At 37.6% G+C, this 18,797-nt stretch overlaps 1 protein-coding gene across 2 annotated transcripts in view; it reads left to right on the top strand.

Annotated features, from left to right (window-relative positions):
* LRRC7 (leucine rich repeat containing 7) overlaps positions 1-18,797 on the top strand; it is a 455,066-nt gene that overhangs the window by 111,185 nt on the left and 325,084 nt on the right. For both annotated transcript variants that reach the window (XM_065928451.1, XM_065928441.1), the window contains exon 3: positions 11,180-11,297. In XM_065928451.1, the coding sequence (XP_065784523.1) occupies positions 11,180-11,297 (118 nt within the window). The remainder of the gene's footprint in view (positions 1-11,179; positions 11,298-18,797) is intronic.

Below are 18,797 nucleotides of genomic sequence, written 5' to 3'. Positions count from 1 at the left end.
GTTGGATCATAAAGTCCCCGCTTCTCTGACTGCCAATGCTACTAGCACCAAGTCTTAATGAGTCCTGTCCTCAGTGTGTCTCCATCCTAACACTTCCTGACCGTGCCTTGACTAAAACTCTCATTATTTTTCACCTAGATATTTTCTCATTGTCTTTCTGCCTGCCTCTCTGGTCAGAGGTGCCAGTTTCTCAAAAACAAAAATCTGAGTCAGTCCCTCCCTGATTATGAACACTTAAGAGGTGGATTATAATGTGAGGGATTAGTGTAGAATCATTTAAAAAGGCATACAAATCCAGGCATCCCACATTTTCTAGGAGAAGGGCAGAGCCCAGGAATGTTTCTCTTGGAATCAAATGCGCTTTGCAAGGCCCTTGTTCTGTTGCAGCATTTCTGTGTTTTGGGCTGGTTTAGTCTCTCAGCCCAGTCTGACTCCTTGCAACCCTTTGAACTGAAGCCCACCAGCCTCCTCTGTCCATGGGATTTCCCAGGCAAGAATACTGCAGCGGGTTGCCATTTCCTTCTCCAGGTAGTCTTCCTGACCCAGTGATGGAACCAGCATCTATTGTGTCTCCTGCATTGTCAGGCAGGTTCTTTACTGTCTGAGCCACCAGAGAAGCCCCATCTATTTTTCCTACATTGCATTTTATTTTGTTTATTTATAACCATTAGTTGACTGTATGGGCTTCCCTGGTGGCTCAGATAGTTAAGAATTTGCCCGCAAGGCAGAGACCCATTTCGATCCCTGAGTTAGGAAGATCCCCTGGAGAAGGGAATGGCTACCCACTCCAATATTTTACCTGGAGAGTCCCATGGACAGAGGATCCTGGTGGGCTACAGTCAGTGGGGTTGCAAAGAGTCAGACAAGACTGAGCAACTTTCACACACACAGTTGACTGTATACTTGAGGAAAGGGATACTTTGTTATTCCTCTTTGGGTTCTGGCATTGTGTTTGTCACTGAGTTGATGTTCAAGAGAGCTTCCCTGGTGGCTCAGATGGTAAAGAATCTGACTGAATGCAGGAGATCAGGGTTTTATCCCTGGGTCAGGAAGATTCCCTGGAGGAAGCCATGGCTACCCACTCCAGTATTCTTTCCCAAAGAATTCCATGTACGGAGGAGCCTGGAGAGCTATAGTTCATGGGGTCACAAAGAGTTGGACACGGCTGAATGACGAACACACACACACACACACACACAGATGTTCAAGAGATGCTCATTGAATATAAGCAGACTGGAAGGAAGGGAAATGGGAAGGATAAAAAGGAAGGAGAGAGGGGAGGAAGGAAAGAGGAGAGAGGGAGAAAGTAAAGAAATAAGTGAATGAATGTCATAATTGGAAGCCTACAATTTTACCAAGTACCTACATTAGAATGATTTTTATTCTATTATTTTTGAATTGGCTCTTTTCTAACTAAAGATAATTATTAACACCTATTAAACTAAATAATTTTAAAAGCATTTTATTGTAATGTGCACAAAATAATTATTTATTTGAATCAGCTTTCATTTCCAAACTCCAAATGAGTTAGTCCAAATGAGTCTGGAAATGCTGCAGCCTGAACACTTTCAAGGGTGTTCAAAGTGAGAACTTCTAAGAAACCAGCCATTCAGTAACACCAACTCATCAGACAATCACTTCTTTTCCCTGATGGAATCCACTTGTACCAACATAGGGCATTAATAACACTCTCCTTGTACATCAGTGACCTTACATCAAACTTCTCAGGAAAAGGGTTTATCTTTTCACAATTCACAGACAACTCATACTTTTAATATATGTAGTAGAAAAAAATAAAACACCTTATTCTTTCTAAGGAATTACATTTTGAGATCTAACCTTTCATATTCATGATGTCATCACTGTGTCCTTAATTTTTCAAGCCTAAGCATAAAGGTGATAATAAAATATTAATCCAAATTATAGTGTGTTGCATTTATGTAGCAGTTCAGGGTTCACAAAGTGCTGTAACATGTACTCAAATTTACTCGAATTCAGGTCCTTGCTCTTAAAAGATAGTCGCTGAATCCAAGTCTTCTTCCCTAGCCCCTGTAGGATCATTATGATGGGCTGGAGGTTCCCCCTCTTTCATTCACTTTCCCCTCCCAGACAGCCACCAGCTGTCAGTTATCACTATTGTCTTTCCCTTGCATAGATCTGATGGTACAGAGGGAACAACATGCTGCAGTAGAAATAGCTTTGTGCCAGACAAAACTGAATTTGAATGCTGGTTCTGGCACTTTCTATATATATGACCTTGTAAAAGTTAACCTCCTAAATTTTCTCATCTACAAAGCAGGGATAATAACACTTTCCTCACAATGTTGTTGCAAGAAGGAGATTCATATAGTTTAAAATCTAGATGAGCGCCTTGCATCTGTATAATAAGTACTCAAGAAATGGCACTATCTTATTATTTGCCACCCACCCCCTGCCTCAGAATTTTCATGAAAGAATAACTATTTACTGAGAAAATACCATATGTCAGGCATTGCATTATACACTGCAGATCCTGCAGAAACCAAAGAAGCTTACGGTCTAGTAATCCCAAAACAGGGGCATCCAGGCTTCAGTAGAGATTAATACAGAATGTTGTGAAAGTGTCCACAAATAGAGCATGTAAACCAGTCTTAAGCTATAACCAGAAAGGTGAGAGGGCCTGAGCTTGAAGGGGAGGTGGGGGAGGGTGGGGTGGAAGAAAGCTTCAGCTGGAGACCTGGCATTTACAGAAGTAAAGGAGAGCAGGTGGATACAGAATCTGACGCTGGTCAGTGTAGCTGAAGATGTGGTCCCACAGGATGGCAGGAGGGAAGGTATGAGAAAGAACCAGGAGACAGGGGAATGACAAGATGAGACTCTATAGAGAGGTAAAGGGCATCGAAAGCTCTGTCGAGAAACTTGGACTGTCCCAGAGACGAGAGAGCCACTGAGTGCAGTACAGGCAAGAGATGGGCTTGCTCACATTAGCTGTTTTAGAAGTAGCGTGGCATGACCTACCACAGACGTCCTTAACCTGGTCCGTAAAGCCATGCATGGGCTTCCAGTGATTTGCAGGCTTCTTGCAATTGGCTGCAAATGTGTATGTTTGTGTGGATGTGTGTTTCTAGAGAGAGTATCAGTAAGGTTGACTCAAAAATGATTAAAAATTACCATCTGAACACCTCTTGTGGGATAAAGCCCAGACTGCTTTCATTTTTTAACTTTTATTGGAGTACAGCTCCGGGAGTTAGTGATAGGCAGGGAAGCCTAGGGTACTGCAGTCCATGGGGTTGCAAAGAGTCGGATATGACTGAGCAACTGAACTGAACTGAACTGCTTTACAATGTTGTGTTATTTTCTGCTGTATAGAAAAGTGAATCAGCCATATGTATATATATATATATATACATATATATATATATGCATACATACTATTATAGTCCCTCTTTTTTGAATTTCCTTTCCATTTAGGTCACCATAGAACATTTTATGTTCTGATTAAAATCTGCATTTCTGACACCTCCACAAAGCTTAGAAAAGAGTCACTTTTAATTTTTTGCCATTCCTAACATACTTCTGGGCCTTTCCTGCTATTACAGCTTCCTGAACTGCCCTGCTCTTCCCAGTCTACCCCCATGTCCCCACCCTGCCTTCTGCTCACAGAACCTCTTCTCTCTCAAAGCTTGGATGGGCTTTCTTTCTTCTCTAGAAATTCTCTCTATCGCTTCCCCATTCTTCTCTAGCATAAGCACAAGTCAGAGTCATAGCGTTCCGATCACCAAGCTAGAATGAGAGCTAGACAAATAGACCAGTGGACTACAGATAGAAAATCTGAAGCTCTGTTGGAAATCCAACAGAATTTGTGTTGCAAATCAGTGGAAAAAATAATGCCCTATTTTTAAAATGGAACAACTGGTCATCTATAAAGAGAAAAGAATGGATCCTTACTTCACTTCATTCTCAAAAATAAATCCCAAATGAGTCAAATCAAAGCATTAAAACTTTTAGGAGGGAAAAAATAGGAGACCATCTGCACACACTAAAACTGAGAGATAAATTTGACTATTGTAAATGTCTTTTAATCAAAAACTACCATAAAAAGAATGGAATAATGAGCCATATATTGAAAGAACTGTCAAAAAATTCATATTCAGAATATATGATGAACTCTTCCAAATGAATAAAACACTAAACAGTGTTCAGTTTTTTTAGTAATAGGTAAAATGTGTTACCATTTTACATACCACATATTGGAAAAAATAGTCTGAAAATGTCAAATTTTGGACATAATATGAGGAAATGAGAATTCTTATCCATGTTAATAGGACTTTAAATTGCTACAGTCACATTGGAAAAACAAAATTCTATTATTAGTAAATGTGAATGTATGCCTACCACCTCAGAGAAACATTTGTATATGTGCACTAGGAGATCTATATATGCACTTAGCAACATTGTTCAAAAAATTGGAAATAACTCAAAAGTCTATGAACAGTAGAATATATGAGAAGATTGTGTTATATGAAGCATAAAGCAGTAAAGATGAATGAGTGGATTATATACATTAACATGGAATAATGTTAAAACACAGTATTGAATGAAAAGATCAAGCTGCAGAAGAAAGCATACCCCCATTATTGCTTTTACATAAAGATTAACAGGCAAATCTCAGCAGTATATAATTTTAGGATTACTAGTATAAAGATTAACAGACAAATCTTAACAGTATCTATGTTTAGGATTACTAGACCTGTGGTAAAAGGAGAGAGAATGAGAAATTGGTTACTTTTGGTGGATCAGGTAGATGACAAGGGACATGGTTTGGAGGAGAATAAAGTAGCTTTCTTAAACTGGTTTGAGGAATATGGCTCTTTGTTTTATCATCATAGTTTAAAAAAATATGTATTACATATATTCCTGTGTATAAAGATTTCACAGTAAAAAAACACACAAGAAATTAAAAAGATAAAGAGCATTATAAGGTACATGCAATGACCTGGAAATGATGTAGTTCCTCTGCTTGAGGAACTCCCAGTCCGGGGCTCGTTTCCTGCTTCATAGACCACTGTGGGCTTGAGGGACTTGTTTCTTTATTTTTCCTACTGAGTTGGACATGACTGAGTGCTGAACTGATATTGGTACTACATTCTGTTAATATTTTTCTGTCTTTTTAAGCTGCATGCTTATTTAACTCTTTTGCTTTTATCCAACATAGTATTTGCACCCGCTAACCAATATCTTCCCATTTCTCCCACCATTCTTCTATTTCTATGAGTTCAACTTTTTTAGATCCCACATACAAGTGAAATCATACAGAAAATATTTATCTTTCTCTGCCTGACTTATTTCACTTTGCATAATGCCTTCAAGTTCCATCCATTTTGTCACAAAAGATGGGACTTTGTCTTTTTTATGGATGAATAATATTCCATTGTGTATACAGTTGACTCTTGAATGACATAGGGATTATGGGTGCAGACCCCCACACAGTTGTAACTCTGTATATTGTCCTCCCTTGGTATCTATGTGGGATTGGTTTCAGACTTGCCATAGATACCAAAATCTGTGGCTGCTCAAGTTCCATAGTTGGCTCTCCAGCTCCGTGGTTCCATATGTGAGGATTCAACCAGTCACGGATTCTGTAGCGCATATTGTATATGTGTGTGTGTATAGATCTCATATCTTTACCCGTTCATCTGCTTATAACACAGGTTTGTCTGTGTCTTGTCTACAGGGACATGGGGGTGTGAGCACATCTTCAAGATAATGTTTTTATTTCCTTTGTATATATACCCAGAAATGGGATTACTGTATCATATGGTAGTTGTGTTTTTAATATCTTGAGGCTCCTCCGTGCTGGTTTTCATGATGACTCTGCCAATTTACATTCCCAGCAACAACGTGAACAGTTTCCCTTTTCTCTACATCTTTGCCATCATTTGTGTCTTGTCTTTTTAATGATAACAAGTGTGAGTTCTTATCTCATTGTGGTTTTGATTTGCATTTCCCTGATGACTGGTAATGACAAGCTTCTTTTCATGTACCTGTTGGCCATCTGTATGTTTTCTTTGGAAAAGTGTATATTCAAATATTTTGCCAATTTTTTAATTAGAATTTTTACTTTTGAGTTGTATGAGTTTCGTGTGTATTTTGGTTATTAACCCCATTTCAGATAAAGATTTGCAGGTATTTTCTCCCATTCTGTATGTTTTATTTCTGCTGATCACTTCTTTTGCTCTGCACAAACTTTTTGGTTTCATGCAGTCCTATTTGTTTATTTTTGCTTTTGTTGCCTGTGCTTTTGGTATCATACACAAAAAATCTTTGCCAATACCAATGTCAAGGAGCTTTCCCCTATCTTTTCTTCTAGAAGTTCTACAGTTTCAGGCCTTATATTTAAGGCATTAATTCATTTTGAGTTATTTCTGTGATTGGTATAAAATAGGAGTACAATTTCATTTTTCCACTTGCAATTATCCAGTTTTCCCAACACCATTTATTGAAGAGCATATCCTTTCCACTTTGCATCTTTTTGGCTCCCTTGTCAAACATTAATTGACCATACATGAGTGGGTTTATTTCTAGGCTCTCAGCTCTATTACATTCATCTACATATCTATTCTTATGCCACTACCATAGTTTTTTCTATTTTGACCTACACTGATTTTTTAATCCCACAAGTAGACATTTTGTTTTTGTTTTATTATCTCTGTGTCTTTTTTCTCCCTATCTTTTTTCTTCATTCTCTTCTTCCTTCCTCCCTTTCTCCCTCTCTCTTTTCCCTTCTTGCCTTCCTTCCTTCCCTCTTTTCTCCCTTCCTTCCTTCTCACCCCACTCAAGATTGAGAAGGTCATATATTCACCTTTTTGCAGAACCCAGATTTTTTCCTTCCCTTAGTGAGGTATCACCCTTAGGAGAACCCAACTGTGTATAGAGTGGTCTATCAGCCAACTCCAACCTCTGTTCAGACCACAAACAGTCTTCTATCTTCCACTGGCAAAAAAAAAAACAACAAAAAAAAAAACCAAAAAACCCTTAGTCTTCAGCCACCAGAGACCAACAGATACCACCAGAGCAGAAGCTAAACACAGACCCATTCAACTCTGTGTAGTAACATTTTCTTATTATTCTGGAATTTGAGAAATTCCAGTATTTTTCAGCCAGGGCTCAGCTATGTATTAAAGGAATGTGTGTGAGTGTGTGTGTGTGTGTGTGTGTAATTCACTGTACTAAAAAGTTTTCCTTTGAATATTTAGTCTACCATGCTGAAAATAGGAATTGATGGGAATCTCGTGTCCTTATGCTTAGTTTTGAAATAGACCATATCATATAATAGATGTTCAATAAACATATTTTAAATGCATATAAATGTTGTAGACTTAAAGAATTCCCTCCACAATCCTAATATCCTCATGCTGTCAAGCATATATTTGAAACTAGTTTGAGTTACACAGTCTTTACATTTGGAGTATCTTTAGATACTACAAATACATTATCCCTCTTTAACTTTTATCTGGCTATCTTGTGCTAGCTCTTAGGTGATACACATTTTTAAATTACCTCTTCCAGATATACTTTCATGAGTCAACCTCATCACCATCGTCAATGGAAATTCGAGCAGAGTTCTACCAGTGTGTTTTCATTACATCTGGTATTTACCTTAGCATAGTCTTTTCACATGGTATTTAATATCTAAATATTACACTGTAAGCTGACTTACTGAGTTCAGTTGTTGTGTCTTATTCATTTTATGTCCCTTGCACTTAGCATATTGTTCAGTTTTGTGGCAGATATCAGTGAATGGTTTTCCATAAATTAATGACTAACACTTTTTAAAATGTGTGTTTTTGGTCCCAAATATGTTTTATTTTCAACTGCTATGCCTTTCTCTTTTGTATCCCCTCCCTTACAAATACCTAACAATTCCTATTTGGAGTCAGTAATTTAAATTGCATAGTCTTCTCAAACCAGTTTCCGTCAGAGTTAGATTGCTTCCTCAGTCCAAGAAAAAGAACACTTTAGTACTCAAATATTTTAAGACTCAAAACAATTTTTTGAAATAGGAAATATCATTTGTAAATTAAAGGCAGAATAACCATAATCATTAAGAGTTTTACTTTAACTATTAATTTTAATTGCTGTTTTATACTATATTGAAGAATTTATGATAATTCTTTACCTCATTTTCATTCAAAGTTTGAATATTTAAAGAATCTTTAAGATGCCTTAATTTCTTTGCCACCTTATAGACATCATGACTTAAATTCAAGAGTTCACTGCTTTGTTTATTAAATTTGGATTCCATTGAGATTGTTTGTCCATCTGAAACTTCCAAACCAGTGAAGTATCACTTAAGCTGGAACTTAGCACTTTCCTCATTTTCACTTCACTTATCTAAGTATACTTTCACATATATTTATTCAGCATACAGTATGTGTAGGGCACTATGTCAGTCACTTTGTTATATACAAAGGTGAAATAAATTGACACCAAGATGAATCAGACATGACTCCTGCCTTCAGAGACCTCATCATCTAGAAAAGTAAGGAATAAACTATTATGCAAGTATATATATATTTCTGTATTAACATGTAAATATTAGTAAAGACTAACAGTTATCAAGCTCTTACTATGTGCCAAATACAGTTTTACATTTTTACAAGTAATTCATTTTATCAAATCCAAGGCTATTGATTATAAGACACAGCATTACCATTATTACAGTACCACAAAGGGAAAAAAACACTGCTTTAAAAATATAACAATCTAGATTGGGAGATGAATCCCAAATATCAAAGATGTTAATATGTGAAAAAGTGCAAGACTTAAAATTGATGACAGGCATTATAGGTAAAGACCCTGCCTGCCAATGCAGGAGACATAAGAGATGCACATTTGATCCCTAGATAAGGAAGATCACCTGGAGGAGGGCATTGCAACCCACTCCAGTGTTCTTGCCTGGAGAATCCCATGGGCAGAAGAGCCTGGCGGGTTACAGTTCAGAGGGTCGCAAAGAGTTGGCCATGACTGAAGTGACTTAGCATGCACACACACACAAAGTAACTCATGTAATTCTCTCAACAGTCCTTCAAGTAAGGTAATGTTATTATCCCCATTTCACAGATGAGGGAAATGATAGAGTTCAGACATGTCAGGTAACTTTCCCAAGGTCATACAGCTAGTAAGTAGGTAAGTGGGGATTGAATCCACATCAGTCTGATTCCAATGCCATGATCTTAATCACTGTACCATAACTATCTTGGCTCTCTAATGTAATAGAGTGTTCAAAAATTCCCAAGCTTTTTCTTCCTGATGTGGCTTCATTTAAATTGAAGAAGAATGTAGCCTCTATTAATTCTTGAGATAAGCTGACAATTTAGTTGAGAAAATAAGACTTGAATTTACAGATTGAAAAAAAAGAGTGTTTTGAAAATAATTTATCTGAATTTTGCATAAAATGGTTATAATATACTAAAGAGTAACTAATACATCTTATCAGTATCAACCAAAGTTGATAGGGTTGATTTAAATATATATATATATATATGCAGCTATAACTGACCACGTTGCATGTAGTACAATGGTCTTAATAGAATGATAGAGACTGGACAAAAATTTAAGTTAACTTTGGCCATAAGTGTAGACTTTTTTTTCCTATATATTAAGGGAAAATTAGTAGTTAGTGGAAACTGTCCATTAAAGTTCTCTTTTTTAGATTTTATAAAAGTAAGTAGCAACATTTCTATGGAGAATATTGAAATTCTAGCACTACATGAGGTATTGCAAATGAGCTTTATAAGGAGCCAAAAATGACAAACATATTTATCCTAAATATTAACTAACACAGTCTATTTTTTTAAAAAACTGAGTTAAGAAGTAACAACCATGTACTATATAAATTGTGAATTGTGTGTGAGAACAAGCAATAGTTAAATGTACTGTTTGCCAATTGCATAGTCATGGATACCAGAGACTTTATTGGTGGATATTCAGCAAAATAGAATTAGAAATATTAAACAGAAAAGATCTCATTAAGATGATTCTTTCAGAAATAAATACGAAATTTCAGTCCCAGCTGTTCAAATCTTGGGTAGTCAAGGTGAGATAGACATAGCAAAAAAAATCTAATTGCATTATTTCCAGAAACATGATACTTGGAAACACCTACATAAAAAATAACCAGATCACTATTATTTATTGGGTTTCCCTGATAGTTCATATGATAAAGAATCTACCTGCAATGCGGGAGACTCAGGTTCAGTCCCTGGGTAAGGAAGATCCTTGGAGAAGCTACTGGCTACCCATTCCAATATTCTTGCCTGGGGAATCCCTGGCAGGTTACAGTCCATGGGGTTGCAGAGTCAGACATGACTGAGCGACTAACTTGAAACTTGAGAACTAACTAACTAACTAACAAGTGACTAACTTGGAACTAGCTTATTAAAAATGATGATTTTTGTCTTCATCCCAGACCCATCATATCAGTATTTCGTTGGGCAAAGCCCAAGGACCCACATTTTAACAAGCACCTCCACCCACCAGTGATTAAAACCATGCTAGATTTGAGAGCCATTGCATTACCACTTGACTCGTCCCCATCTAGTACTTTTGGATTGGTGGCAGAAATGAACCAACTACTAGTGGTCATTTTTCATTAAATATCAGATTCAATGTTTCATTTGCTAGATATTTATGAAGCAGTGTGGGGGTACACAAAAAGAAATGTGAGTGCATGTATTCAACTATATTGCATTTCTTGCATGTCTGATAAACAGCTGTTTGACATGATTAAATGGAAGTAATTTGAGGTTGTGGTGAAAGAGAATTGAGGTAATCCTGGCAGCTGTGGGAATAAAAAGGAAGTGGCTACTCAAGAAATTATTTCAAAGAAAAAAAAATCTGTTTGTTCACTGGCAAATTAAACATTAGTGTTAAACCGAAGGGGGAAATGTTGAATACCTTGGGTGGTGAATCTGGGTAGCAGAGAATAGGGAGGGACTAATACAGGGATGGAATGTGAAAAACTTCTGAAAAGAATCTGGAGGATTCTGTGGAAGTGTATGGAAGAAAGTGAGACTTTTGTATTGGTCCTTTTACTACCACATTGGTAAAGATGGTGAATTGAATGTTGCTTCTAAGTTTATATATAAACGTATTTAACCAAATTAAGATCTCATTAATTATTATTTTCTTTTCACAGCAATTGTTCAACTGTCAAGCTCTAAAAAAGCTAAGTATTCCTGACAATGACCTTTCAAATCTGCCAACCACTATCGCTAGTTTAGTAAACCTTAAAGAACTCGACATCAGTAAAAATGGTAAGATTTTCCGTTCATCTCTAAATAACTTGAATTTTTAACTGAAAATATGCTTTAATGTTTTGCCTAGAGAATGATATAACACCTTTTCCTTGATTTTGTTACAACTCTAACTTAATGTTTGTTGAAAAGCTAAATCCTGAATTATAAAACTGAAGACAGAAAACGTCTCTCCCCTCCTCTTACTAATGTCCCTGACTCACTCAGGTCTTATTTCCCCTTGCATTCAGATATGTGATTTAACCTTTCTGAGATTATTTAATGACTTTACATTGTATATTTTCCTCATTCTTTGAGTAAAACTTTTTCCAACATGTTTCAGATATCACCCACTCAACAAGGACTACCCATTCACCCTTTTGGGGATTGGAACATTCAATCTCCCTGTCTCTGCTCCTTTTTCTCCCATAGCAGTGACCATCTTCTCAATGCATATAATTTCCTTATTTTTATGGTTTGTCTCCCCTCTCTTGCCCCAAATATAAACCACATTATGTGACAGGAGGGATATTACTCTATTTTGGTGACTGATGTATCTCAGATGTTTAGAGCAATGCCTGGTGAATAATAAGTGATCAGTAGTATTTGTTATAATTTTGGCCAAACATTATATCTGGTGATTTTGTTGATATTCATGTTGATGATGTTTTCTTCTTAATATTTTTGGGAGTCTCCTGTGTTCTCATATGTTCATTAAATCCTCATTTTCTTCCAAATGAATATGGTCGTCCGTTTTATTAGAATAAAGCAAGGATCAGTCAAAAAAGGTTATGTCTAGGCATTATGAGGATATAAAACAGGACTCCTCTGTCATTAAGCTGGTTGGTTAAACTTTGTGTGTGTATGTGTGTATTGCTTTGTTAACTTAAGGCATTATTATTGGGACCAAAGAAATAGACATGAACAAAACAGATCCTTGCCTTCATGAAACTTATTCTAGAACATGTATTAGACATTAAATAAATAATTAAAAGGAAAGATATACCCATTTGAATGCAGAGTTCCAAAGAATAGCAAGGAGAAACAAGAAAGCCTTCCTCAGTGATGAATGCAAAGAAATAGAGGAAATAGTTATGACCAACCTAGATAGTTTATTAAAAAGCAGGGACATTACTTTGCCAACAAAGGTCCATCTAGTCAAAGCTATGGTTTCTCCAGTGGTCATGTATGGACTTGAAAGTTGGACTATAAATAAAGCTGAGTGCCGAAAAATTGTTGCTTTTGAACTGTGTTGTTGGAGAAGACTCTTGAGAGTGCCTTGGACTGCAAGGACATCCAACCAGTCCATCCTAAAGCAAGTCTGTCCTGAATATTCATTGGAAGGACTGATGCTGAAGCTGAAACTCCAATACTTTGGCCACCTGATGCAAAGAACTGACTTACTGGAAAAGACCCTGATGCTGGGAAAGATTGAAGGCAGTAGGAGAAGGGGACAACAGAGGATGAGATGGTTGGATGGCATCACTGACTCAATGGACATGCGTTTGAGTAAACTCTGGGAGTTGGTGTTGGACACGGAGACCTGGCGTGCTGCAGCCCATGGAGTTGCGAAGAGTCAAACATGACTGAGCAACTAAACTGAACTGAACTGAAATAATTATCAGTGATTAAGTAAAAATTGAGTTAAAGATACATTGGAAGTGAAGGACATGCATACTAGTAGGACATAATCCAGTCAGTGTAGTTAGATAAAGTTACCCTAAGAAATAATAACTAAATCCATCCATGACGGATAAGAGTTATTATCCAGTGGGTATAAAGTTTCGTTTGTGCTAGGTTAATAACTTCTAGAGATTCGCCATCCAAAATCGTGCCCATAGTTAAAATTACAGTATTGTGCACTTCAGAATAACTGGTGTTATCCCAATGTCCTTCCTGATTTGATTTTCTTAATAGTCTTTATGAGTAACTGACATAGTGTATTTTAACTTGTTTATGTATTATCTGTGCTGTGCTTAATCACTCAGTTGTGTCCGATTTTTTACCACCCTACGGATTATAGCCTGCTATGCTCCTTTGTCCATGGGGATTTTCCAGGCAAGAATACTGGAGTGGGTTGGTTGCCATGCCCTCCTCCAGGGGATCTTCCAAACCCAGGGATTGAACCCAGTTCTCCCACATTGCAGGTGGATTCTTTACTGTCTGAACCACAGGGAAGGCCAAGAATACTGGAGTGGGTAGCCTATCCCTTCTCCAGCAGATCTTCCTGACCAAGGAATTGAACTGGGGTCTCTGCATTGCAGTTAAATTCTTTACCAGTTGAGCTACCAGGGAAGCCCTAAATATTTTTTAGATTCCCCTAACTAAAAAGTCTAGTCAAGGCTATGATTTTTCCAGTGGGCATGTATGGATGTGAGAGTTGGACTGTGAAGGAAGCTGAGCGCTGAAAAAATGATGCTTCTGAACTGTGGTGTTGGAGAAGACTCTTGAGAGTCCCTTGGACTGCAAGGAGATCCAACCAGTCCATCCTAAAGGATATCAGTCCTGGGTGTTCATTGGCAGGACTGATGCTGAAGCTGAAACTCCAATACTTTGGCCACTTCATGCAAAGAGTTGAGTCATTGGAAAAGACCCTGATGCTGGGAGGGATTGGGGGCAGGAGGAGAAGGGGACGATAGAGGATGAGATGGCTGGATGGCATCACCAACTCGATGGACATGAGTTTGGGTAAACTCCAGGAGTTAGTGAAGGACAGGGAGGCCTGGCATGCTGCAATTCATGGGGTCACAAAGAGTTGGACACGACTGAGCAACTGAACTGAACTGAACTGAACTAAAAAGTTCAGTGATGTTCTAACTTTTTTTCATTGTCTTGGTCACTGATACATCTCTATTGCATAAAACAATGTATGGCACATTGTAAGAGTTCAGTACCATTTATTGGATGAATTCATGAATGAATGATCCTTCTGGACATGGAACACTTGTTGAAATATACCAGTTTAAGTAACTAACAGTCTTCAAGACTATGAGAGTCATAGAAAAGTTTACATTCTCACTGGGGAGAAAATACTAACAAAAATAATCAAGGAATATTGTAAAGCATTATATTGGGTTGGCCAAATTTTATTTGGGGTTTTCTGTAAGAGGATATGGAACAATCTGGAGAAATTTTTTGATGAGCCCAATACAATGAAGTGATTAATTATATGGCATGTGTGTGCGAGCTCCAAGTTTCCCACATGGCACTAGTGGTAAAGAACTTGTCTGCCAATCAGGCAACAAAAGAGACGTGGGTTCAGACCCTGGATGGGAAAGATCCCCTGGAAGAGTGAATGGTAACCCACTCCAATATTCTTGCTTGGAGAATCCCAGGAACAGAGGAGCCTGGTACGGCCTGTAGAGTCACAACGAGTCAGACACATCTGAGGTGAAGTTGCTTCAGTTATGTCCAACTCTTTGTTACCCTATGGACTATAGCCCTGACAAACTCCTCTGTCCCTGGGATTCTCCAGACAAGAATTCTGGAGTGAATTTCCATACCTACCTCCTTCGGGGTATCTTCCCAACCCAGAAATCCAGCCCACCTCTCTGACACCGCAGGAAGATTCTTTACCACTGAAGGCCACCCAGGAAGCCCTAACTATATGGCACAAATTGCAATTGTAAATTCTTAGAGAATAAGAAGATTAATAGAGACTGATTTATGATTAGGGAAGAGTTAAGATAAAGAATATAGCTTGAGGAATTCCTTGAAGCACAGTAACATCTGAATAAAGGAGAACATTTCACTTGAAGTAAACAATGGAGTACAAATGAAGGACACACTTATTTCTATACCAACTTGACTTACCACTTAGAGGGTTTTCAGGAAGACAGTCCTGAAAGGATCATTTGCCAACTTAGTGAACAGCAATTAGATTTAGGCCAATTGAAAGATGATGTGAGATCTACCTTTATTCTTTTAAAAATAGACTTATAGGCTACATATTTTTATGGATTGATATTTCTGAACTTTACTAATGATACTGTTTATAGACATTCACACATGAAACTCTGTTTTCAAATTACAATTTATGAGAAATATCTTACAACCAAATATAAAAATCCCTTGGTCTTCAGGCAGGTGAGATTTGACTAGATGGTTCAAATAAATAAAAATCTATCTTATTCATAAAGAGAATCAGAAGAAAATTCATTACCAAATACAGACATAAAACTTTTAAGAAATAATAACATTTTTATGAGCACTATAATCATCTCCTAGCAGTTTTCTTGCATTACGAAATTTTTGTTGCCAGGATGTAAACTGCAAGTTATAGTTCTACTCAGAAATAAGTCTGTGAACATAATTAGAAATCCTAGTAAGTAGAATTTAGGAACTTTTAGCTATGCTTATGATGGTTATATTGTGGAAATATTTATGCAAAAAGCCAAGCAAAGCATGGCAGATCATTCTGCAAGGTTAGTATAGTACAAAAGGTTTGATGAGCATGATGATATACCAGCCATTGCTAGAAGTGACACAAATAGTAAAAGATTTCAATACATCAATCCTTTCACAAAATTATACCTGAAAACCTGTCATTGAGTTTTGTGGCAGAGACCTAGACAGTTACTTAAGGAGCATAATATATCCTTTGGGAATCTCTCAAGTGAAAAAAGAGCAGATAGCAGAAAATAAGTGCAGTGTCAGCATCACAGTTTGACAAGGTTGGAATTGTCCTGGTGGAAAAAAGTCAAGACATGAGAGAATATAATCAGTATTGGTATTGAGGGACTGAAAATGAATGTCTATTTTGAGCCAAGGATTCATTCAAATGCTACTCAATTTTGATAAATATTTGCCTTAACTGTGTTGGAATTTGATGACTGACCCCTTATGAGGAAATTATTTCACTTGGAGGTGGAGGTGAAATCTGATCTTCGTTGTCCCTGTGCCTCCAATCTTTATTTTTGGGTCTAATTCTTCCACCTGTTATCCAAATGCACTATTTTTCTTTCCACAATTTAAAAATATTATTTTATATTAAAACCTTTATATAAGTGAACTGTTGTGCAGAGAAATGGATCTAGAAATTTTGTGTGAATAACTATCACTACCTCTCTAACCATGCCTCCAACCAACCCATCTCCCTTCCATTGCATTTTCAGGTAATGCCAAACTGTCATTTTCAAATGCATCAGGCTGGTTTCTGTGATAAAAGAAATGATACTATTTCTCTACCCAAAATATTCCTTCCTCTCACTGTTGTCTCCATCAACCAGAGTCCTATTCACCTTTAAAAAGGCATCTCTGATGTCATTATTCTGAGAAACATTCCTAATATCCTGTAGACAAAGAGGATTAATTGCTCCTTTCTCTGTTACATGTTTATACATCTTAAGTGTTTTTTTCTGTGAACATATCTCACTTTGTAATTTGATTTCTGTTTATCCTTATGTATTGACTAGATTGTAAAACCCTTGAAATCAGGGACTATCTCGTTCATTGCTCTATTTGGAACAACTAACCCGATACCCATAAATGGCAGGTGCTCCATAAATGTTTGGGAGATAAATAAACTTTATACTTTAGCATTCTTTAAAATACATAACATGTATTTATATTATATTACATGAGTTACCCTACAAAGGATAGCATCCCCACCTATTATACTGGGATGTGTTAAATATTGCAATTGAGTGCTGAAAAATAGGAAAAATAGTGCAATAAATGATGAGTAACCCCTAAAATCGGCTCCAAACTGCCGTATAGTGATATATTTGCTAGTCCTGTTCATAGGATAATGACTGCTTCACATTAAGCTTTGACCTATCCCTTGAGCTTCAGACTGGTTTAGCCAACTACAGGCTGGACAAAGCTAAAATATGTTCCACAAACACCTCCAAACATGTGTTTAAAACCAAACTAAGCATCCACCCCAGTCTGTTTTTCCTCTATTATATCCAGTTCTCTGTTAATGTTACTATTATCCACACAGGCATGCAATATAAAAATCCATCCTTTTCATAACTCTAATATACATTGAATCACCAAATCCTGCCCATTTTACATCCCAGTGAAAGTGAAAGTTGCTCAGTCGTGTCCAACTCTGTGTGACCCCACGAACTAGTCCATGGAATTCTCCAGGCCAGAATACTGGAATGGGTTGCCATTTCCTTCTCCAGCAGGTCTTCCCAACCCAGGAATCAAACTGGGGTCTCCTGCATTGCAGGTGGATTCTTTAACAACTGAGCTAACAGGGAAGCCCCACACATACTTCATAGCAAAAATTCATCCTTTCCTTAACTTCAATATACATTAAATCACCAAATCCTGCCCATTTTACATCTTAAATATATGTCAAAGCTGTTTCTCTCTCATAATTCCCACTGTTACCATCTTAACTTAGTGGCTTGTCTGTTTCCAAGACCACTTGGTATAGTCTCTTCATTGCCCCCCTCCCTATTATCTTGATGAAGGTGAAACAGGAGAATGAAAAAACTGGCTTGAAACTCAATATTCAAAAACTAATATCATGGCTTCCAGTCCCATCATAAGTTGCTCAATCATATCCCACTCTTTGTGACCCATGGACTGGGGCCCACAAGGCTCTTCTGTTCATGGGATTTCCCTGACAAGAATACTGGAATGGGTTGCCATTTCCTTCTCCATGGAATCTTCCACACCCAGGAGTCAAAGTGAGGTCTTCCACAGGTATTCTTTAACACCTGTGCCACAAAGGAAGCTTCACTTCAGTTCGATTCAGTTCAGTTACTCAGTCGTGTCTGACTCTTTGCAACCCCATGAACTGCAGCTCGCCAGACCTCCCTGTCCATCACCAACATCTGGAGTTTACTCAAACTCATGTCCATTGAGTTGGTGATGCAATCCAACCATCTCATCCTCTGTCGTCCCCTTCTTCTCCTGCCCTCAATCTTTCCCAACACCAGAGTCTTTTCAAATGAGTCAGCTCTTTGCATCAGGTGGTCAAAGTATTGGAGTTTCAGCTTCAACATCAGTCCTGCCAATGAACACCCAGGACTGATTTTCTTTAGGATGGACAGGTTGGATGTCCTTGCAGTCCAAGAGACTCTCAAGAGTCTTCTCCAACACCACAGTTCAAAAGCATCACTTCTTCGGCGCTTAGCTTTCTTTATAGTCCAACTCTCACATCCATACATGACCACTGGAAAAACCATAGCCTTGACTAGACAGACCTTTGTTAGCAAAGTAATGTCTCTGGTTTTTAATATGCTGTCTAGGTTGGTCATAACTTTCCTTCCAAGGAGTAAGCGTCTTTTAATTTCATGGCTACAATCACCATCAGCAGTGATTTTGAAGCCCCAAAAAATAAAGTCAGCCACTGTATCCACTGTTTTCCCATCTATTTGCAATTAAGTGATGGGACCAGATGCCATGATCTTAGTTTTCTGAATGTTGAGCTTTAAGCCAACTTTTTCACTCTCCTCTTTCACTTTCGTCAAGAGGCTCTTTAGTTCTTCTTCACTTTCTGCCATAAGGGTGGTGTCATCTGCATATCTGAGGTGATTGATATTTCTCCCAGCAATCTTGATT

This window comes from Muntiacus reevesi, chromosome 1 (genome assembly GCF_963930625.1).
Source record: "Muntiacus reevesi chromosome 1, mMunRee1.1, whole genome shotgun sequence".
Classification (NCBI taxonomy): Eukaryota; Metazoa; Chordata; class Mammalia; order Artiodactyla; family Cervidae; genus Muntiacus; species Muntiacus reevesi.
This window is presented reverse-complemented; position numbering and strand designations above follow the sequence as displayed.